Genomic DNA, 19,819 nt, shown 5'->3' on the forward strand with positions numbered 1-19,819 from the left:
CTGGTTGGAAGGTAGCTTTTTCACATTTCTTTGTATTATGCAATCATCCCACCCCTCATAACCCCTATCATCTGGTAGTTTACCCTCTTCTTCCAAATCAGAATAAACTGAATCCAAAGAGTCCTTGTAGCTCATATTTGCAGAAGATGGCGGGCCAGTATAACTGAGGCTTAACCGGCATGAGTGAAGAGATGGAGTTGGTGTAGGAGGGGCTGTTAGTAAAGGTGGGTGTGGTGGAGTGGACCAAGGGTGCATGCAAGGCTTCTGGAGGAGCAGTCTTTGAAAAGTGTCCATCAACTGTTCTAAGGTTGACAAGAATGCAGCAGGTACCAACAAAACCTCAGGTTCTGTATAGCCCAGACAAGTTGCATAGGGCTGAAGAAGGTGATCAGCTAGGCAAGTCTGTGGCTAGTCGTCATACTCATGAAAAGCATCTTCATGGTCCAAGGCGACTCCCTCAAACTCTGAGAGATCAAGTCCTGAGTAGGACTGTAAGGAGTGTCTGAGATGCTCTAGTCACGGAGGTCGTCTTCCAACTCAGAATCAACTATTTGGGTAGGAAGGGTTGCAGTCACTTGTATAGGTGAAAAAATTACTAGCGTGGGAAAAACTGTCAACTACATTGTCATTGTTGATGTCAGGATTAGTGACATCCTTGGTGTCGTCGATGATGGTCTCGATGTCGAATGTGTTGCTATTGTCAATGAGAGAGTTAGTCAAAGATGTTGTTGATGTTGACAAAGGTCTGATTGTCGATAGTGGTCTCCAAGTGAACGGTGTTGTCGTCAATGGTAACTTATTGAATACCACCTTGTCCTGTCCCATAGGTGTCAATGGGGGTGTCGTCAACAACTGTTTTTTCCTTCTCCTTCGATGATGACATGGAAATCACCAGCAGATACTCGTGTTTAGTCAGGACATCCAGGGAGTGGAATTTTGAGCTGTTTTTTTTACACAGAATGGCGTTTGTCCTGTCTGGGGCATTTTTCTGAAGAAACTCCAGTCTTTTTCTGTTAGGAGGTGGTCGCATGAACTTTAGGATGTAAGCTCAGCTCTGAGAATTCACGTTTCCGCTTTTGCACCGCCTTTGTGGAAGTGCTTGGCGGAGCACACCTCACTGAATCATTTCCAGATGAGGCGCAATTCTCTTAGAAGGAGGGCATTTTTTTATTTCCAGCACCTAGAGTGCCAACCTCCTCTATCTATTCTTCTGAGTCTATGTAAGGAAGGATTTACAAATGTCACAGTGAGAAGCCTTGTGTGCTGGCTAAAGTCAGTCAATACAGTACATGTCTTTCTGGTCTAAAGAAAGAAGAACAATCCCCCAAAACAACTCAGAATATACTGAAAGCGGAAAATGGGCTGTCCAAGCTTAAAGGCAGAACAGAAAGTATCAAGATGAGGTCAGGGAAAGGTTATCAGGGGCTCCCACATAAAGAACTCGTGGTAGAAATCTGAGCTGTGGTGGCTTTGATATGGATTATCCACACAATTGGCCGAAGTGGATTGCTTCAAATTAGGTGGGTGTGTTACTAAACAAACACTGTTGTGGAGGATTGTGGTCATTATAACGCTGTTTGCTGCTATTTAAATATACCGGGAATTCACAGACTAAAAAAGGGGCATGATTAAAGCATCTGAATATATGAAAGGTCCAATGTAGGAGAATTCTGAATTCTGGGCAGATTCTGAAGATTCAACATTGATGGAATGTAGGCCTATACTAATTTGAAATTATTTGCTGTTAGAAGAGATGCTGTAAGAGATTCTGCAATGTACCAGTGCTAAGAACCAAATAGCTTTAGAAATCTGCAGAAATGTCAGACAGCTGAAATGCCAATGATGTGTTAGTGATATTAACTATGTTTTTAACGCCATGCATTCAAGAGATCTAGGACCACATGTACACATTAATTTTCCTGTAGCAAACGGCCCGATTTGCAGAATCGGGCCGTATGCAACAGGAAATATGCATTTTTGGATTACCAAATTACAATTTGGGTTTTACGATTCGATATTAGGAAGGAGCGTGTTAAGGGTGTCCGTCCCTAATACCGAATCGCAAAGGTGTGTATGAAAGTTTTGCAACCTGAAAAGGGTTGCAAAACATTCGCTTTTCACCACCAAATTCAATTTGGTAGTAACCCATTTGCAAATGGGAAGGGGTTCCAAGGGGACCACTTCCCCTTTTTGAATGCAGGCGACAACGTTTCTTTAAGAGCAGGCAGTGGTCATACGGACCACTGCCTCAATTAAAAAAATGAAACTGAAAAGTTTCATTTTTTTTTAACTCTTGCTTTATTAAAGGCAAGCACAAACATGGTGGTCTGCTATACCCAGCAGGCCACCATACCAATGTTTTTAGTGATTCCCAATGGGTCGCAAATTGTGACCTGCGTCATGAATATTAATGAGGTAGGTCTATTTGCGACCCTCTGGGAATCGCAAATGAAACTCTAAAGAGTTTCATACATTTGAAATTGCGATTAGCCATTTGCGATTCAAATGGAATCGCAATTTGGAACTCGCAATTTCAAACGTTCGTACATGTGGCCCCAAGTATTTTGAAGTGGAGTTAAGAAATATTAAAGTTACAGTCAGAGCCCAAGTGGAGAGTCTATCAAAGAGCTCTGCTGCCATGTTTTGAACAATGGTCAGAAATTATATGGAGTTTTGCTGAGATTGTCTACTTTACATATTCATCATTGGCCGTATGATTTGAAAAGGCAACCATGAAGTGACAAGTTATCCAAGAGGTTTAGATGGAGAAGCGTCTTAACTTCACAGAATTGTATTTAGAGGGCACAGGTATGTAAAGCATAGATACAACATACAAAGCATATATCATACATCCGGGAGACATACTAGAAGGTAGATGGGAAGAGTTCACTTCATGACCCCAGAGAAGAAGGGCAGCAAGAGGCCAGACTGCATTATGCTAAACCAGTTACGGTAAATCCTCCGCAAGATTTGGCCCTTAATGATTTTGCGTTTTGGAATGGCTAAAATTGTTTTCCCTAGCACCTATTCTCCAAATGTCGTTATCGCTTGCATGGAAGCTGCGAATAGTAAACCCCAATATTAAATAGGTCATTACCTGCTAAAAGATTATTGAAAAGGCAGCCTATGCTCAACTTCAAAATGACATCAAATGATAACCATCTCCTGCATGATTACCAGCTTGGCTTTAGATCGTGCTGCAGCACAGAGATCACTTACCTTACACATATTAGATGATGCCATGCTGATCACAGAAAAAGATGACCACTGCCTCCTGATAATGTTGGACCTCTCAGCTGCCTTTGAAACAGTCGACCATCCAATCCTGACTGGCACCTTTTAGTCAAAAATGAGATTCACTGGTAATTTCCCTGGTTCTCCTTACCTTTCCGACTTGCACCGGTTTGTTCACATGGGCATGCCCAGGTCCCAAAGGTCCCTATCACCTGCAGAGTCCCCCAGGGTTCCATACTGTCTCCTGTCACCTCCAACCTCTATATGGAGCTGCTTCGTCAAGGGGGGGCGTGGCTAGCGGCCGATGAGGTAAGTCGCAGCCAAACGAGGCTCCCGACCCTCCGCCCGTAGATCCGACATAAATCCTAGCTGAGACCCGGGATCCCCGCGCAAATTGGGTAGATCCCGAGTCCTATACCCGAGCCTGCTCTGGCGCGAGTATTGAGCCCGCGAACCGACTACAGCGGTAACCGTGTGTTGCGGAGTGCCTGGGCCGCCGGCTCGCAAGATGGCGGCTCCCGGATTGCCGAACGCCGAGTGCCACTGAGGATTCCTCCCCGGCGCCTGCCTATGCTGCGAGGGGTCGCCGAGTCCCTGAATGCGGCCTGGGACGCCCTGGTGAGCCACTATCCCCCATCTGCGGCGGGGTTGGAGAGAAGCGCCGCCGACGGAGAGTCCCGGTGAGGCCCCGCCCCCACCCGAAGGACTACAACTACACGCCCCGGCTTGGGGGCCTGCACTCCTGGCGGGAGCTCCCGTGGTCCCGGATCCCGCCTGGCCGCATGAGGCACCACAACAGCAGACACGAAGACGGGAGCGGACTGGCCCCTGGTGCCCCGCCGGCCAGCCTGTTGTAAACGTGCAGGTTTGACGGCGCTCCGCCGCTGCAGGGCCTCCCCGGGAGACGCTGCGGCCCCGTCCTTGTGGCTGGCCACTCTGCTGGTAGGGGTCCGGACCACGACCTGAGGCTGGCAGGCGCACCATCAAAAACGGCGCCCTGAGTAGTGGAGATCCCTGGTGAGAACCTACCGCATTGGTCGTCTGGAGCCGGGTGCCCCCCTGCATCATAGAGCGCCGACTGGAGCCCCGGCTGCTGACTGTGTCTGGCTCCGGCTGTAAAGTGAGGTCTCCTACAAAGAGTGCTGTGGGCTCAAGGACTATCGACGAGGGCAACCGGAAGGCGGCTGGGCTGCGCCACGCCTGAGGCGAGGGGCTACCTGGCTCGGAGGCGAACGGCGAGCTTCACGGAGAGGACCGAGATCCCACTGGCCCACCGACCTGCACAGGGCGGACGCCCGGGGGAGAGGCCACCCAGTGAGTGCACCTTACATATCCACCACTACCGGGCTTTGCGCGGGGAACCCTGCTGACCTCACTACGACGATCACGGGGTAATAGTTGGAGCCCGGGAGGAGGAGGCCCTTGGCACCAGAGAAGACCCCGAGGCTGGATTGTCGTGGAGGGGGTAGGGTAGACCCCGAACAGACACCCGGAGGACGTTCCATTGCGGGGGGGTCTACCGCTGCTGCGCATCCCTGGGACTCGAACCGACATCCAGAGGGAGACATGGGGAAGACCAAAGGCCCCAAAGGTGAGGGGAGTCCTCCCTCGGAAACACCCGACGACGCCTCGCAACCAGCGACGGACTTGCAACAAATGCAGGACAGGATCCTGGAGGCTATCGCTGCTACGAAAGACGCATCGCACAGCGACATTGCACAGGTATCAGCTGGCCTAGGACTCCTAAGGGCCGACCATGCGAAACTGGCGGACAGAGTCAAAGACGCAGAGGCCACCCTAAAGGACATTGTACCGGCGCAAAAGTCGATGGAAGGGAAGCTCATGGAGGCACTGGACCGGATCCACACCCTGGAAAGGAGAGCCGAGGACGCCGAAAATCGCAGCCGACGGAACAACGTGCGCCTCGTGGGCCTGCTGGAAAAAATAGAAGGGACGGACATGGTGGGCTTTCTACACGAATGGCTACAGTCGGTGGTGGCCCCGGAGGGTCTTTCCCCCTTCTTCACTCTGGAGAGGGCGCACAGAGTGCCATCGAGACCCCCGAAACCGGGCCTCCCACCTCGCCCTGTGGTCATAAAACTTCTACACTACAAGGACAGGGACTGGCTGTTGCAGCGAGCCAGAGAAACCGGCCCATTCCAGGTGGATAACAGTAAGGTGACGCTGTTCCCGGACTACACGTTCGAAACCCAAAAACAGCGTGCATCCTTCCTTTCTATCAAAAGAGAGCTCCGCACGGAAGGCATACAATATTCGCTCTTGTTCCCAGCCAGACTCCGCGTAGTGGTGGACGAGAACACCCTGTTCTTCCCGACATCAGATGCTGCTTGGACCTGGTGGGATACCTACAAATCAGGCACGGACGGAGCTAGGTTCAGGGCGGAAGAGGAGCGCCAGGAACATTCCCTCAGACGATCGAAGCGACACCGAGGGCGAGGACGGGGTTCCAGGGGACCGACAACCTTCCAAACAGCGGACGATTGTAGAGCGGCGCTGCAGGCAGTGAAGGAAGTATCGGGGTCGGCACTGACCCACTCGGAGAAGGACTCGTGCTCAGAGGGCCAGGGAACGGGCTCGGACACTGAATTATCAGAGCTGGGAGGAGCCAGAGGCCCGAAGGTCACACCGCAGACGTCAGGTGAAATCATCGAGAGCTGAACCCTCGACAAGGTACCTGGTGGGGATGCAGGGGGCTTCTGCAGTTGCTGAGGACTCTGGAGCAGGCCGCTGTGAGACTGAAATGTTATAGACTATGAAGAGTGTACTGTGCCGTGGGCTGGGGAGTGGTGGCTACAGCGGGGAAGCCCTCTGAAGCGGAAATCTCTGCCGCCTACCTGCCTTGTCGCCTGTTTGCTGGAGAGAACCTTTGGAATCTAACAATCCTTGTCAGTCCTCTTCCCGCCTCCCGCTGCCCGGCTCTGGTGCCATCTGAGCCCTGTAGGCGAGCGGAGCGCGGTCCGAGGGGGATTGCCTGAACTACAATTCCCATCAGCCAAAGCGGCGCACTCCGCGCCATCCACGCGCCAGGAGGCGTACAAATTGCGCGACACCCCCGTCTCGCGGGACGCCGGGCGAAGCCCGGGCCAAGGGCGGGCCCGTTTTAGCCCGTTCTAGACAGTGAGAGACTGGACTGGGCCACCCTTCTTACTCCCATCTTCTAAACCGAACTTTGGTAAGGTAAAACACACTTATATCCACAGTGTAATCCTGTCTATTATTGTTATATAAACTCACAGGGCCTCGCTGCTAATTATTGCTTGCTCATTATGTCCAAGCAAAAAACGCCTGTCACCCCGGCTAATACAATGCACAACTACCTGGTTCAGGTAGTGTCAAAAATTAATACTAATCGGAGGTCCTCCCTGGGCATCGAGGATTCGCCACCTTGTGCTCAAATCAATCAATCAGGGGTAACTCAGTCTGCTGCTGATGATCTCATTGTCTCCGATCTTATTGAGGTTCCAAATGAGCACCCAGTAATTGATGTATCCATGGCCTCTACTGACCAACAACTTGACCCTTTTACAGACCTAATCAATTTAGAAGACCAAGATAAATCTGTAACAATTGAGGAGCTTGTTATAGAGAGCAACACCCCCCCCACACCGGTTCCCGCTCCAAGAGCCAAAAAAGGGATTACTAAGGCTCCTCCTAGAAGAGGTGGCCTACGCTCTTGTAAAAACAAACCTGCAACCCCACCTAGACGAATAAAGAAAAGGATAGAGGATGGGATAAGGGAAGAGGAGTATGAAAATGAAGAAGGGGAGGACACCCTCTTAAATAAGCTTATGGGTACATTAGAGTCTAAACTATTAGGTTTAATGAAACCCCTCATATCAAAAATTGACCAACTAGCTAATAAGGTCAACAAGTTGGAGTCCCTGTTAAGGAAAACTAATGAGGGGGTGGGGGAAATATCAAATCTAGTAGTAACTAAATTTGAACAACTGGAGACGGCGTGAAAATCACTCGGGGTGAACATGAATACTGGCCTACAAGCTCCTTCTGAGCAAGCCCAACAAGCCAGCTCCATGCTCGATAATACTCCTGATATGGCCCTAGTTCCAGAGGCAGCCCAACTAGTGGGCAATATCATCCCTGAGATTTTAAACCCAGAAACTGCCCCAGTTGAACTAATTGTTGAGGCCTCGCCCCTTATTCTAGTATTAGCAAACACACCCTTGCTGAAAACTGGACAGATTGAGTCACCAGATTTCTTAAGAAACAAGGCCCTCCAGTGGCTCAGTAGTAATATGCATATAACTCCCTGGGGCAAGGAAAAACTATCTGACGATCTGCTTACAGCAAGAAGGGTTAGGTGGATAGGTACTAAGGCGAAGAAATTCCAAGGGGACTGTGTGGTCCTGAACTTTAAGGGCCCTGAAGTCCTGCCTGATGTCCTACGGAACATCCTCCCCCCACAACGTAGGACAGCTGAAATAGTTCCACTGACACTGGATTTCTTCTATAGCAGAAGAGGTCTAGTAGCCAAACCGAGCATATTAAGAACAAAATGGACAGTTGTGGGAAATAAAAAGGTCAGGTCCAATCCAGTATGTGAGTGGGGGCTAAACTTGGACAACCAATATTCTGTGTTAACTGACCTAAATGAGTGTGATTGACTCGCATGTGCCTCCCCCGTCACCCTAGATATGCAGCTGGGCCAAAGGCATGTCAAGACTTCCATGCTAGACGAATCTACATTAGTCCCAGATGTATTTCGTACCTCCGTCCTAGAGGAAGTAAATAGGGTTCAGGTGGAACAGAAAAGGTTATTGGAGGAAATTGAGATGTTACCAACACTGAGTAATAATATAATACTAGGAATAGATCCTACAGAAATAGTAAAAACCCCTGATATTGATCATGCATACACCCAAAAGGCTAAACCGAAATTATCAATTATTTCATGGAACATAGCTGGAATTATTAATAAACAAAACATCCCAGACTGGGTCGACTTTACTAACCATTACGACATTGTCATGTTCCAAGAAACTTGGTCGCTTACACCAATTTTCAGGCAAGGGTATTTGAATTTTTACGTCCCGGCTTTAAGAAATCGAGTGGGACGACCCTCGGGGGGCCTGTTAATTTGGGTACGCCAAACTCTGAATTGTTCGGTTAAACAAAGGTCCATACCCTATAACGACATTTTGGCACTTGATATCACCTGGCAAAATGGTCAACAACTAGCCCTGTTTAATCTCTATTCGAGGGGAGTTGCCAGGGGTAAACCATCAGAGACCCTAACGTGCCTCGAGAATCATATTGAATTGCTGCCAGACCCTACCCATATATTAATAGGCGGGGATTTTAACACTACCTTTGAACCCTTGGGTGAGGAGGACAAGATCCTGGCCGAAGATGAGGATACCAAGTGGGGAATCCCCCAACTAGATATCCCAGTAATTAGGAAATGGAGCACGGTAGCAATCCAATTGAAAAGTTTTTGTCTTTCTAGAGGACTTAGAGCAGCCAATGGGCGGGCATTGTCAGATTCTATGGGGAACAATACCTTTGATAATGGTCGATCGGCCAGCAGGATAGATTATATACTCCTGGATGTAAGGGCTTGGGACAAATTGGTAGATATGGAAGTGAAGGATAAGATTGAAAGTGATCACAATCCATTGTGTCTGACGCTACATACCTACCATGACAAACCCGAACATCCTATAGAGGAGCACATGGTTACGCGGGACCTTGTAAGCTCAAATAACACTCGATATTTGAAGTGGAGTATGCTCCTAGAAGACATTGCTAAACTAGAAACTCTAAGGAAAGTAGTGGTGGGCGAAGTTGCTAAGATTAAGTCTCATTATGGACAGACCGATTTTATTGACTATATGATGGCTGCCCATGAGATACTTTTTTCTAGAATCCAAAGCTTTTTTCTTAAAAAAATATCCACAAATAAAATAAAGAAAGCCCAAGAAACTAGAGGGTGGTATGATAAGAGCTGTAGGGCAGCACGAGATAATCTTAGCAGGGAACTAAGATCAGGAAGGCCAGAAGTAGTAAGGCTGGCAAGAAACCAGTATAGACAGGTTCAAAAACTAGCAAAAAAGCGTTGGGACGAGGATTGCTGGCGAGAACTCAAGGAGGTATGTGCCTCCAAGGATTCTAAGCGCTTCTGGGCTTCAGTAAAATGGGCAAAGGGTGGCATAGCACCCCAGCCTGCTAATAATGTCGCAAAAAACAGTTGGATAGAATACTTTCAACCACAGTATGCCTGTAACCCCATGTTTAATAATGTTAGTCTTCCTCCGCAAGTTTACTACAAAGCACCTTTATTTGTTGAGAGGGACGTGAGTATTGTACTGGATTGCGTAGCAGGGGGGAAAGCACCAGGCATGGATGGAATTCCGGCTGATATTTTCTTATCTGATCGGAAGTCCTGGTGCAGCTACTTTACAATGCTGGCTAATGCAGTGGCTATGGGAGGGAAAGTGCCTGCCTCATGGAAGGGAGCCGAAATAATCCCTATATATAAGAAAGGTGACCGATCCCTGGCTAAAAACTATAGACCCATTAGCCTGATTGATACAGCACAAAAGCTAATGGGTCGATTACTGCAAAATAAACTGCAACAATGGATCGACGAAAACAACATTCTGTCATCTTATCAAGCTGGGTTCAGGCCCCTAACTAGTAGCGTCGACCAAGTCCTCCATTTCCTAACAATCTATTGGAGAAATGTTATCCTGAAGAAGGGGACATTGTATGCAGTTTTTGTAGATCTAAAAGCCGCTTTCGACCTGGTCCCCAGGGAAAAACTCTGGCAGACCTTGGCGGACGCAGGCTTAAACCAGGAATTGCTCACACTCCTCGTTCGCCTGCACGAAAATAATTTTGCAAGGATACGATGGGGCAAACAAGGAGATGTAACTGATCCCTTTCCGGTTGAACGTGGGGTGAGACAAGGGTGTGTCCTAGCGCCAACCCTCTTCTCTATTTATATAAATGGTATCGTTGAACATTTAGAGAAGATTGCTAGTGACGCCCCTGTAATAGCCGGCTCCCGTGTGCCAGTCCTCATGTTTGCGGACGATACACTTTTACTCTCCCGCACCCCTAGTGGGTTACAAAAAGTAGTTGATGCCTTTGGTGTATATTGTGATGAAAGGGGCCTAGAATTAAATACTACTAAAACGAAATTCATGTGCCTCAATCTGCAGTCCTCTTTTAAGGGTGTAATAAAATACAAAGGAACACCATTAGAAAGAGTGGACTCTTTTTCATACCTAGGTATCACTCTGCAAGAAAACATGAGCTGGAAGCAACACATAACCACAACCTTACTAAAGTTTAGACAGCTAGCAGGCGCTATTTCGTTAAAACACCGTACTTCACTGACAAAGCCTGTAAACTGTGTGATGGAAATTTATTCCATGAAAGTCCTGGGGGTTTGTTTATATGGTTCGGAACTATGGGGTTTTTCAAACCTGAGCGAATTGGGCCGAGCAGAAAATAGGTTTTTAAGAGGGATCGCAATGGTCCCCCAAAGCACACCAACAATCCCGTTAAAACTAGACCTGGGGAGAAAATCTGTTGAGGATGTAGCGAGGCTCCGGCCCCTCCTATACTGGAGACGAGTTATGGTGACCCCAGAATTAAGCCACTATGCAGCAGCATTGATGGATGTCATCAAATTTGATCGTTTCCATATTATCCCATGGTTAAGGGAGTTGCGGGGGCTCCTTACAAAATTGAAATTGGACTATTTATGGGACAACAAAGACCTAGCTTGCTTTCCTACTAAGGAAAAGCTAAAAGAGCTATACTGGGAAATGGTATATTTTACAATGTTTAGTGACAGCACAAGCGTAAATTTAACATCTCGCTTTTTAAATACAAAAATGTACCCCTCCTATGAACCTTTTTGGGACCTTATTGAAAAACCATACGACAGAAAACTTTACTTTCAATTTCGCATTGGTACACTACCTTTGAATGCGTTCAAGAAGCATTGGTCCCCGGCATGGGATGAGAATTGTCACCATTGTAAAGAAGAAACTGAACACATTGCCCATTTCTTGTTTTGCTGTCCACTGTACTCGTCCCCTAGACGTAAGTGGTTAAATCCAGTGTGCTCAAAGTTGGGTACCCGAAGCCATTCCGAAGCCCTTAGGATACTCGAAACAGATTGTTCAACATTGTTTGTGGTTGGTGTAGCAAAATTTTTGGCTTGGTCATGGCTAATCCGTACCCGATCATTAACGGCTATTGCATTACAATGAAATTATGTATATCCTTAATCTTGCTTTTGCGACATGGACCATTGTCCTTTGTTTTTTAACCTAGAGGAATGTTACTTTTTTAAAATCTAATAATGTGTTGTAATTTTGACGTACTTTTTACTATGTATTATTCGACATTTAATGTTTAATATGTATTTTTAGAAGTATTTTTATATGTAGTATTTATTGTATAGGGTTAGGTGAATGCTTTTATGACAAATGTCGAATAAAGCTTTATAAATTGAAATTGAAGAGTGTTGCGGGGCGGGGGTCTGGTGGCGGCACTTACAGGCTTTAGAGGCTAGCGTGCGTACCCCGAGACCATAAGGCCGACGTAGCTTTGACTACGGGTTAGTGGCTCTGTGAGCACGTTGCTCAATTGTTTGGATGGGAGCGACTCTTTGGAAGTTAGGTCCTATTCTGGGGGAGGGAGGGCCTGGAGCAGTTGGGGAGACTCTGGGAACTGTCCGGGGAGGGGGGTTTGGGGGTTGGGAGGGGAAGGGAAGGGGCGGGACCGGGCCTGTAGTCCGGATGCAAACTGTTAGTTATTCACTTTACGTCCAATGGGACAATGGCTAATGTGGGCCCGTTGAAATGTGTGACCTGGAATGTGCGGGGCCTAAATACCATGACGAAGAGACACAAAATCCACTCATACCTAATTCGCCGTGGAGTGCATATTGCATTCCTGCAGGAAACCCATTTAACCAAACAGGAGGGACTTGCGCTTCAGCGTAGATGGAGGGGCCACTTATTCTGTACTACATACTCTGCGTTCGCTAGGGGTGTGTTAATTTGGGTGAGGGCGGGTATACCCCTCCAGGTCACTAGACACACGGAGGACCCGGATGGGAGGTATGTGGCAATCGAGGGTCTGCTTAGAGGCCGACACATTGTGCTCTGTAGCGTATATGCGCCGAATGTAGATCAAGCGACCTATTTTACAAAACTCTCCGGGGTACTTGCCAGCTATATCATAGGTCCAGTGTTAATGGGTGGGGACTTTAATTCCATAGCGGATGTTACACTAGATAGATCACACCCACCGCTGCGCACCTCCCCAGTGTACCGGTTGGCGAAGTGCAGATCGGAATGGCAGGGTACGTGGGACCTGACTGACTGCTGGCGCGTACAGCATCCTGCCGAGCGGGATTACTCATTTTATTCTGGTCTGCACGACTTGCACGTGCGCCTGGATTCCTTTCTGTGTTCCCCTGCGGTACTTACTGCAGTGGCCCGGACGGAATACTTATCACGCACATTATCGGATCATAATCCGCTCCTCCTGACACTGGATTGGATGACTGTACCTCCCAGGATCCCGTCGTGGCGGCTGCGGCCGGACACACTGGACGACCCACCCTTCCGCGCTGAGCTGGGGGATCGGATCACCCAGTACTTTGGGGAGAACGAGGGCACCGCCTCCTCCAGAGCAATAGAGTGGGATGCATTTAAAGTAGTGGTGAGGGGACACTGTATTGGGAAGTATGCGGGAGTACGCAGGACACTGATAGAAGACCTAGAGAAAGCTGAGTGTACATTGCGAGAAGTAGAACTAAACCGACCTAATCACCCTGAGTTACAGGAGAAAGTGAGTGGGGCACGGGAGGCGGTGGCTGTGGAGGTGGAGCGCCTTCGTAGCTTTGATTACAAGACGTACCTGACGAAGACTCTTGCTGAAGGGGACAAGACTGGATCACTCCTGGCTTGGCTTGCAAACCCCAGCAGAAATAGCCAGCCTATTCTAGCCTTGCGGGGATATGGGGGCCACATCCACACCACACAACCCGCAATACTGGACTGTTTCAGATCGTACTATGAGAGGTTGTATAGGTCTGAGATGGGTGACAACACTGAAGTGCTGGGAGCCTTTCTGAGCGACCTGCAGCTCCCGCACCTAGACCAAGAACAGGCTGATACCTTGGGAGGCCCCATTGCCTTAACTGAAATAAGGGGCGCAGTGAAGCGAATGGCGCGCAATAAAACACCGGGGATGGATGGGTTGCCCGTTGAGTTCTACTGGAAATATTTAGACCAAATAGCCCCGAGGCTCCAGGTGATTTATAACGAGGCCAAAGAGGCAGGCCGACTCCCCCAATCAATGAGCGAAGCCATAATGATCCCTTTGTTGAAACCGCGTAGAGAGAGCACGGATCCTGCATCCTACAGGCCGCTCTCTATGCTAACGACTGACTACAAAATACTGAGCACGGTGCTGGCCACCAGGCTGTTGTCCCATATGCAAGATCTGTTCCATAAAGACCAATCAGGTTTTATACCCACGAGGAATACCACGCACAACATTCGCAGACTACTACGGCTGGTGGATGCCCCGCCTCCGGAGGCAAGATCCCCCCTAGTATTGGCCGTGGATATAGAAAAGGCCTTTGATAGTCTGGAATGGAGCTACCTATACGGAGTGATGCGCAGGTTTGGCCTAAGAGAGGGATACATACGATGGACGAGGGTGCTCTACTCCTCAGCGAAGGCCAGGGTGAGGGTCGGATCGTTGGTATCGGACCAATACGAAGTGACTCGGGGAACCCGACAGGGGTGCGCACTCTCCCCCCTGCTGTTCGCACTTGCGGTAGAACCACTCGCACCAATGGCTAGGAGAGGAGAATACTATAATGGACTGGTCTTCAGGGGAGAACTTCATTACATCTCCTTATATGCGGATGACCTCCTCCTCTTTCTAGATAATGCGGAAGAGGCTGTGGAGGGTGCCAAGAAATTATTGGAGCGCTTTGGCGATCTTTCGGGACTGCGGGTAAACTGGACGAAAACCTGCCTTTTCCCACTTCGGAGGGGGGAGGAAAGCCCTTCACTCCGCTCAAATCTTCGATGGGAACCCCGCTGCCTGAGCTACCTGGGGGTGCACATATACCACGATTCAGCGGATCTCCTAGACGGTAACGTGGGCCGATGTATCCGTGCCCTGAGGGGTTGCATGTCCTTCTGGGCCACCCTGCCCCTTTAGACGGCGGGCCGAGTTGCACTTCTGAAAATGATTGCCCTGCCGCGACTATTGTATTTCTTCCGGACCCTTCCCATATGGATACCCGGTGCGACCTTCAAACACTTGAAATCAATATTAGTATCCTTCTTATGGGGTACGGGCAGGCGCAGGATTGCACTGGCGACGCTTACCCGCCCTAGAGATGAAGGGGGACTGGCTGTTCCGGATTTTGAGCTATATTACTTAGCAGCTCAGTTGCAATTCTTCACGCAGGAAGTGGCGAGAGCGTATCGTGGGCCGGAACAGGAGAGAGAGAACGGCACTCCCCGCCATGTCCTGGCGTATATCACCCTACAACAAAAATTGCTACTGCGGGGGCTATCTCAAGAGGAACGGACGTTCCGTTTGTGCTGGAACCGCTCGCAGAAGCGAATCGGACCCGGTCTCCCTTATGCTACTTGCTGCACGCGGCAGTGGTGAGAGCCATACAGGTGCACCGGGGGGGGGGGTGCTGATGGAGCCTGCAACAACACTGGCGTGTCAGTATACAATGATGGCGGCGGGAACATTTAAAGCCGTTACATGCCTCTATCGCAGAATGATCTCGGAAACACTACTACCTCTTACACCACTTAAAAATAACTGGGAGGCGGACCTGCAATTAGACATCCCGGACACGACATGGGCGCAGCTGGTGCGGAGAGCCAGAAAGAGCACCAGGAACGCACGCTTCCAACTAATACACCTCTATATCCTCCACAGAGCCTACCTCACCCCGAGTAAACTTACAGCGTACTTTCAGGTAGTAGACGCGGCTTGCCCTAGATGCAACCACATAGGAGCTGACCTAGTACATATGTTGAGGGAGACTGCCCCAATCTACAAGAATATTGGAAGGACATTGAAGAGACCCTGAACACAATCACAGACAGGGAGTTGCATTATGACAGCGCGGTCACTATTTTACATTGGTTCCCTCACACAAAAAAGAACAAGTTATCGAGTAAATTTATAGACATGGGCTTACTCATAGCGAAGAGAGAGCTGACTAAAGGGTGGAAGTCAAGGGTGGGACCGACACATAGAAGATGGATAAATGAATTCCTGAAATGGGCAACTGCGGAGAGCACAATTCGTTACCAGCTGGCCCGCCGCAGCTCAGATGATAAGGCGCAGGAGGCAGCAATGGCTTGGGAAATACTGGTACAGGCTCTCAGAGATAACACACTCGATGGAGAAGGGGAGGAGGAGGCAGTAGAGGGATCAGCCCCAACAGTAGAGGGCATGCCTGCAACACTACCACAGGATACACACACGCAGTAAAACACAATAGATCCGAATTCCCACAATATAAGTATTTGCATTTGCACCGAACACAGACGCAGGCACCGGGAGGGGTGGGAAGGGCGGGGAGTTATGTGTTGGGGGAACACCGCAGTGGTACAGGTACATCTTCGCTAGCACAACAGGGCTACACAGTCCACCGACAGGATAAAAGCAGAGGGCGGAGAACACTAAACGTTGTCAGAGATGAACAGGACGGCTCAGAGAGAGGCCCGTATGGAGCATTGACGCCACCCTGCCTCCGGGATGTGGGCTGAATGGCTGTGTTCACCATATCTAGAAAGCATCCAATGAAAGGCGACTCAGTATTATGTGACACTAATTATGACTCTGCATGTAGTACGTAACCCTGCAATAAAAATTGTTTTACAAAAAAAAATGGAGCTGCTTCGTCGAGAAGTCATAGCTGGGGACCCGGTTTGATCTCACCAATCAATGGCCAGCACAGCTGCCCCCTGCTCACCTAGCATGGTGGGAGCCTTGCTCTCTACTTGATGCACACTCTTCTAGTGAACACCCCTACGTCCAGAGCGGCACCTCCATTTCAGTGGAGGAGTGTCGCCCTACAAGGATAAGCCCGAGGCTAGAGCTGAATAATTAAATGGTAATAAACTTTATTTATTACCATTTTATTTTTCAACAATCGACCATCCTGAGAGGCAGGACGGGGAGGGGCTAGTGCTACTGAGTGGCATCAGGGAGCTGTGCGCTTTAAAATGTGCATGTCTCTTGGGACAGCCAGCCAGCATTTTAAAATTCTCTAATCTATCTATCTTAGACAGCTGGGTTAGAGAGAGCGCAGGCCTCCAGTGCTCTTGTGAGTGCTGAGAGGCCACCCATACCAATCCTGGTGCTGCTCTCATGCTGGTGAGAGCAGCGGCAGGATTGGTTAGGGTAGTTGCCTGGGTCCTGCGTTGGAGTTTGCCTGCCTGTCTGCCGGAGAAGGGCGGAGCGAAGAGGACGTCACGTAGGAAGATAAGTGGTTTTTTTTTAGGTTTTCTTTGTATGCCTCTCCCGCCCCACAACACTCGGTACATGCCAGACGCCATTGCACTACGTTGCACCACAAGTTAGCTTGGCTGGTAAATGTACAGCACCAGAACCCACCTTTGTACCCCGCTTATGAGAGAAATTTCTTAAAGGCTTCCAACTTGTAAGGAAGTTGGCAGTCATCTCAAAAACACAGGGCCTTTCCATCAAGGCAGCATGTCAAGCCTGGTGTGACCAATTCTCCCTTGAGTCCTGAATCCTACAAGATTTTCATGGGCTCTAGACTATTATGAACTGCACTTACATGACCCTACAGGTCAGTCAGCTGAAGCTGCTTGCTTTAAACAGCATTTTTTAAATTTCTTTTTTTTTGTTAATGTATCTTTTTACATTTTTAGAAAGTAGACTTAGGCATTGGAACATTTTGTGAAACATTACCTGATTCTTCTGCTCCTGCTTCTGTTGGGCCACAGACTCTTCTCTCTCCTTCTCAAGGCGCAGCTGTCTGGCTATCTCAAGCATCCGTTGATGATTCTGCACGCTCTCCACCTAGAGCCAAAAGTGCAGGCCACATCAGATGCTGAAGACATAAACGTGACCCACAGCCCCATAGCTGTTCCTTTCCCTGTAAGTTACTCTTGGCAGATCATGACAAGGCATGAGGCTCGCGACCCTTAAGACCTGGAATGTTGCCCATGCAGGCTCGCTTTCCACCACTTAGTATTCCAATCCCCTTCTTACATGCAAGGCATGCCCACCCTAATCCTTGTTTGCATTCCTAGAGCCGAGCGGCATGCCAAGGGCCGTGCCACTGACAGTTAGCAGCAGTATTTCTGTCATTACCCTCTTCTTAAGACGCTCCACTCTCTTTATCAGCTGGTCCTTCTCCTCTTCCATGGCGCTGATGTCCTGGCAAGAATTGAAAGGAAAGAAACACGTGTCAAGTGTGGATTCAGCGAACACATTTCAAAGAAATGAAAGATAAATAGAAAAAGAAAGGGGCGCTAAAGGCACGGTAATACAACTGTCAGTGAAAAGGATTGAGTGTTAAAGGCACAGAAATTAATACAACTGTTAGTAAAAAGGATCGAGTGTTAAAGGCACGGTAATTAATACAACTGTTGGTGATAAGGATCGAGTGTTAAAGGCAGGGCAATACAACTGTTAGTGATAAAGATTGAGTGTTAAAGGCAGGGCAATACAACTGTTAGTGATAAGATAAGGATCGAGTGTTAGTAAAAAGGATCGAGTGTTAAAGGCACGGTAATTAATACAACTGTTAGTGATAAAGATTGAGCGTTAAAGGCAGATTAATACAACTGTTAGTGAAAAGGATCGAGAGCTGAAGGCAGGGTAATTCAACTGTTAGTGAAAAGGATTGAGTGTTAAAACTATCATCGAAAATAACAGGGCAACTAAATGCAAAGTAATACAACGGTCAGTGTTGATGATAGGGCACAGAAGGGGCAATAGTACTATTAATAGTGGAAAGGATTGTTCGATGGAAAAAGAGAGGGACTAACCTAGACTTACAAGAAGCCACACACACGCATTACAAGCAGCCACTCATTAGCACACATCACTACAAGCTGCACACGTGTCGCACAGACTAAACAATGCAGTTAAAGAGAATTCAGCAATTATATCTCAGAGTAAAATTGTATGTTAAAAAATACAGAGTTTCCAAATCTGAATACACAGTAGCATTAGGCTAATTACAGTTTTCTGCTTTTCAAGTAATCGTACAAAACAAATTTAAAACAATCCATTTTGTAATCATCCCTGTTAAGTCACTAGGCTTTCCTTATCAATGCCAATTTATTTCTGAATCAACACATTGGCAAAACTGCACAATTAGCAAACTTCACTTACAGCAGTAGTTCCCAAACTGTGCGCCGCGGCACCCCAGTGCGCCGTCAGAAGTCACCAGGGGCGCCGCGCACTTCTTGGGAATGCGGGAAAAGTTCTGCTCTGGTACCGTAACTTTAACTAACCTAACGCTTTTCTTTCATTGGTGATGCAGACTGCCTTGCGTTTGTTTTCCCTACGATTCATTATTTGTCATACTTTAGCCCCCTTATAGAGTCATGCACTTACCTTTTTTGTAATGTGCATTTGCAGGCCCCGAGTAAACAATGTGTGAATGCCAGGAGTGCACTGGTCATCGTGTGGATTGGTTTAAATGAGGTGTGATGTGTGACAAAAAGCGCGTGGGCTTAGGCGGGGCCAGGCACAATCAGGACAGTGATGCCGAGCAAGTGCTATTTCTGCCGTCAGCCACTGTTGTAATTGGAAAATCGGGTAAAGATGATCATATGAAGCGAAGGAGTTAAATTACGATCAGCTGCAAGTGTTTCTGGAGTTTTGGACGGGTGTTTGAGATTTTTGGTTAACTGTGCTATGGAAGTTGTATGCTTTCCTGCCACTGAAAATACCATATTCTCAGTTGGCTTTCCTTATTTTTCAAAGTTAAAAATCCAAACTGCTTATGCTCTATTTATTCAAAATGTTCTCCATGCTGTGTGTACTGTAAAACGAAGCACAGCAATGCAATGGCACAAGCATGCTTGAAAACACCCACACATCCATTGAAATGAGCTTATCTAAGCACATGGGATTTTCAATGCTATTTTGGAGTAGCTAAAAACTATTGAATGACGGGCTGTGGCTATTATAACTGAATTTTGTTTACTATAGCCCGGTGCCACGGTTATACACATACAGTGCTTTATTTGAATTGAACGGCAGGTGTATGCAGTGATGTCTTGAGCATTACGTGCAACTGGCAGCATGTTAATTAATTGAGAACACAAACATCTCCTGCTGCAGTCCAATTTACCCACTGAGCTACCTGCAGAGAAAATGAATAGGAAAGTTCTAAGTAGCAATATTATGCCTCTTATCTAACCACACTCAGTTCTAATACCATTACCAAACTACTGCAGCTCATGGTAATGAAGGTTGTTATAGGTCAGTCAGGAGGTTTGCAGGGCATCCTGAACGATGTAGTAGTCACAGTGGGTTTACC

At 48.1% G+C, this 19,819-nt stretch overlaps 1 protein-coding gene across 2 annotated transcripts in view; it reads right to left on the reverse strand.

Moving 5' to 3' along the window:
- Positions 1-19,819, reverse strand: part of IFT81 (intraflagellar transport 81) — a 1,024,548-nt gene that overhangs the window by 746,106 nt on the left and 258,623 nt on the right. Inside the window, exons 1-3 of one of the 2 annotated variants that reach the window (XM_078667499.1) lie at positions 18,889-18,936; positions 17,635-17,700; positions 17,230-17,340 (exon numbers count right to left, since the gene is read on the reverse strand). In XM_078667499.1, coding sequence (XP_078523625.1) covers positions 17,230-17,340; positions 17,635-17,700; positions 18,889-18,906 — 195 coding nt within the window. In that variant the 5' untranslated portion in view covers positions 18,907-18,936. Of the gene's footprint in view, positions 1-17,229; positions 17,341-17,634; positions 17,701-18,888; positions 18,937-19,819 lie in introns of those variants that run through there. The other variant, XM_078667498.1, reaches the window with a different exon arrangement.

Source organism: Lissotriton helveticus, chromosome 11 (assembly GCF_964261635.1).
Source record: "Lissotriton helveticus chromosome 11, aLisHel1.1, whole genome shotgun sequence".
NCBI lineage: Eukaryota > Metazoa > Chordata > Amphibia > Caudata > Salamandridae > Lissotriton > Lissotriton helveticus.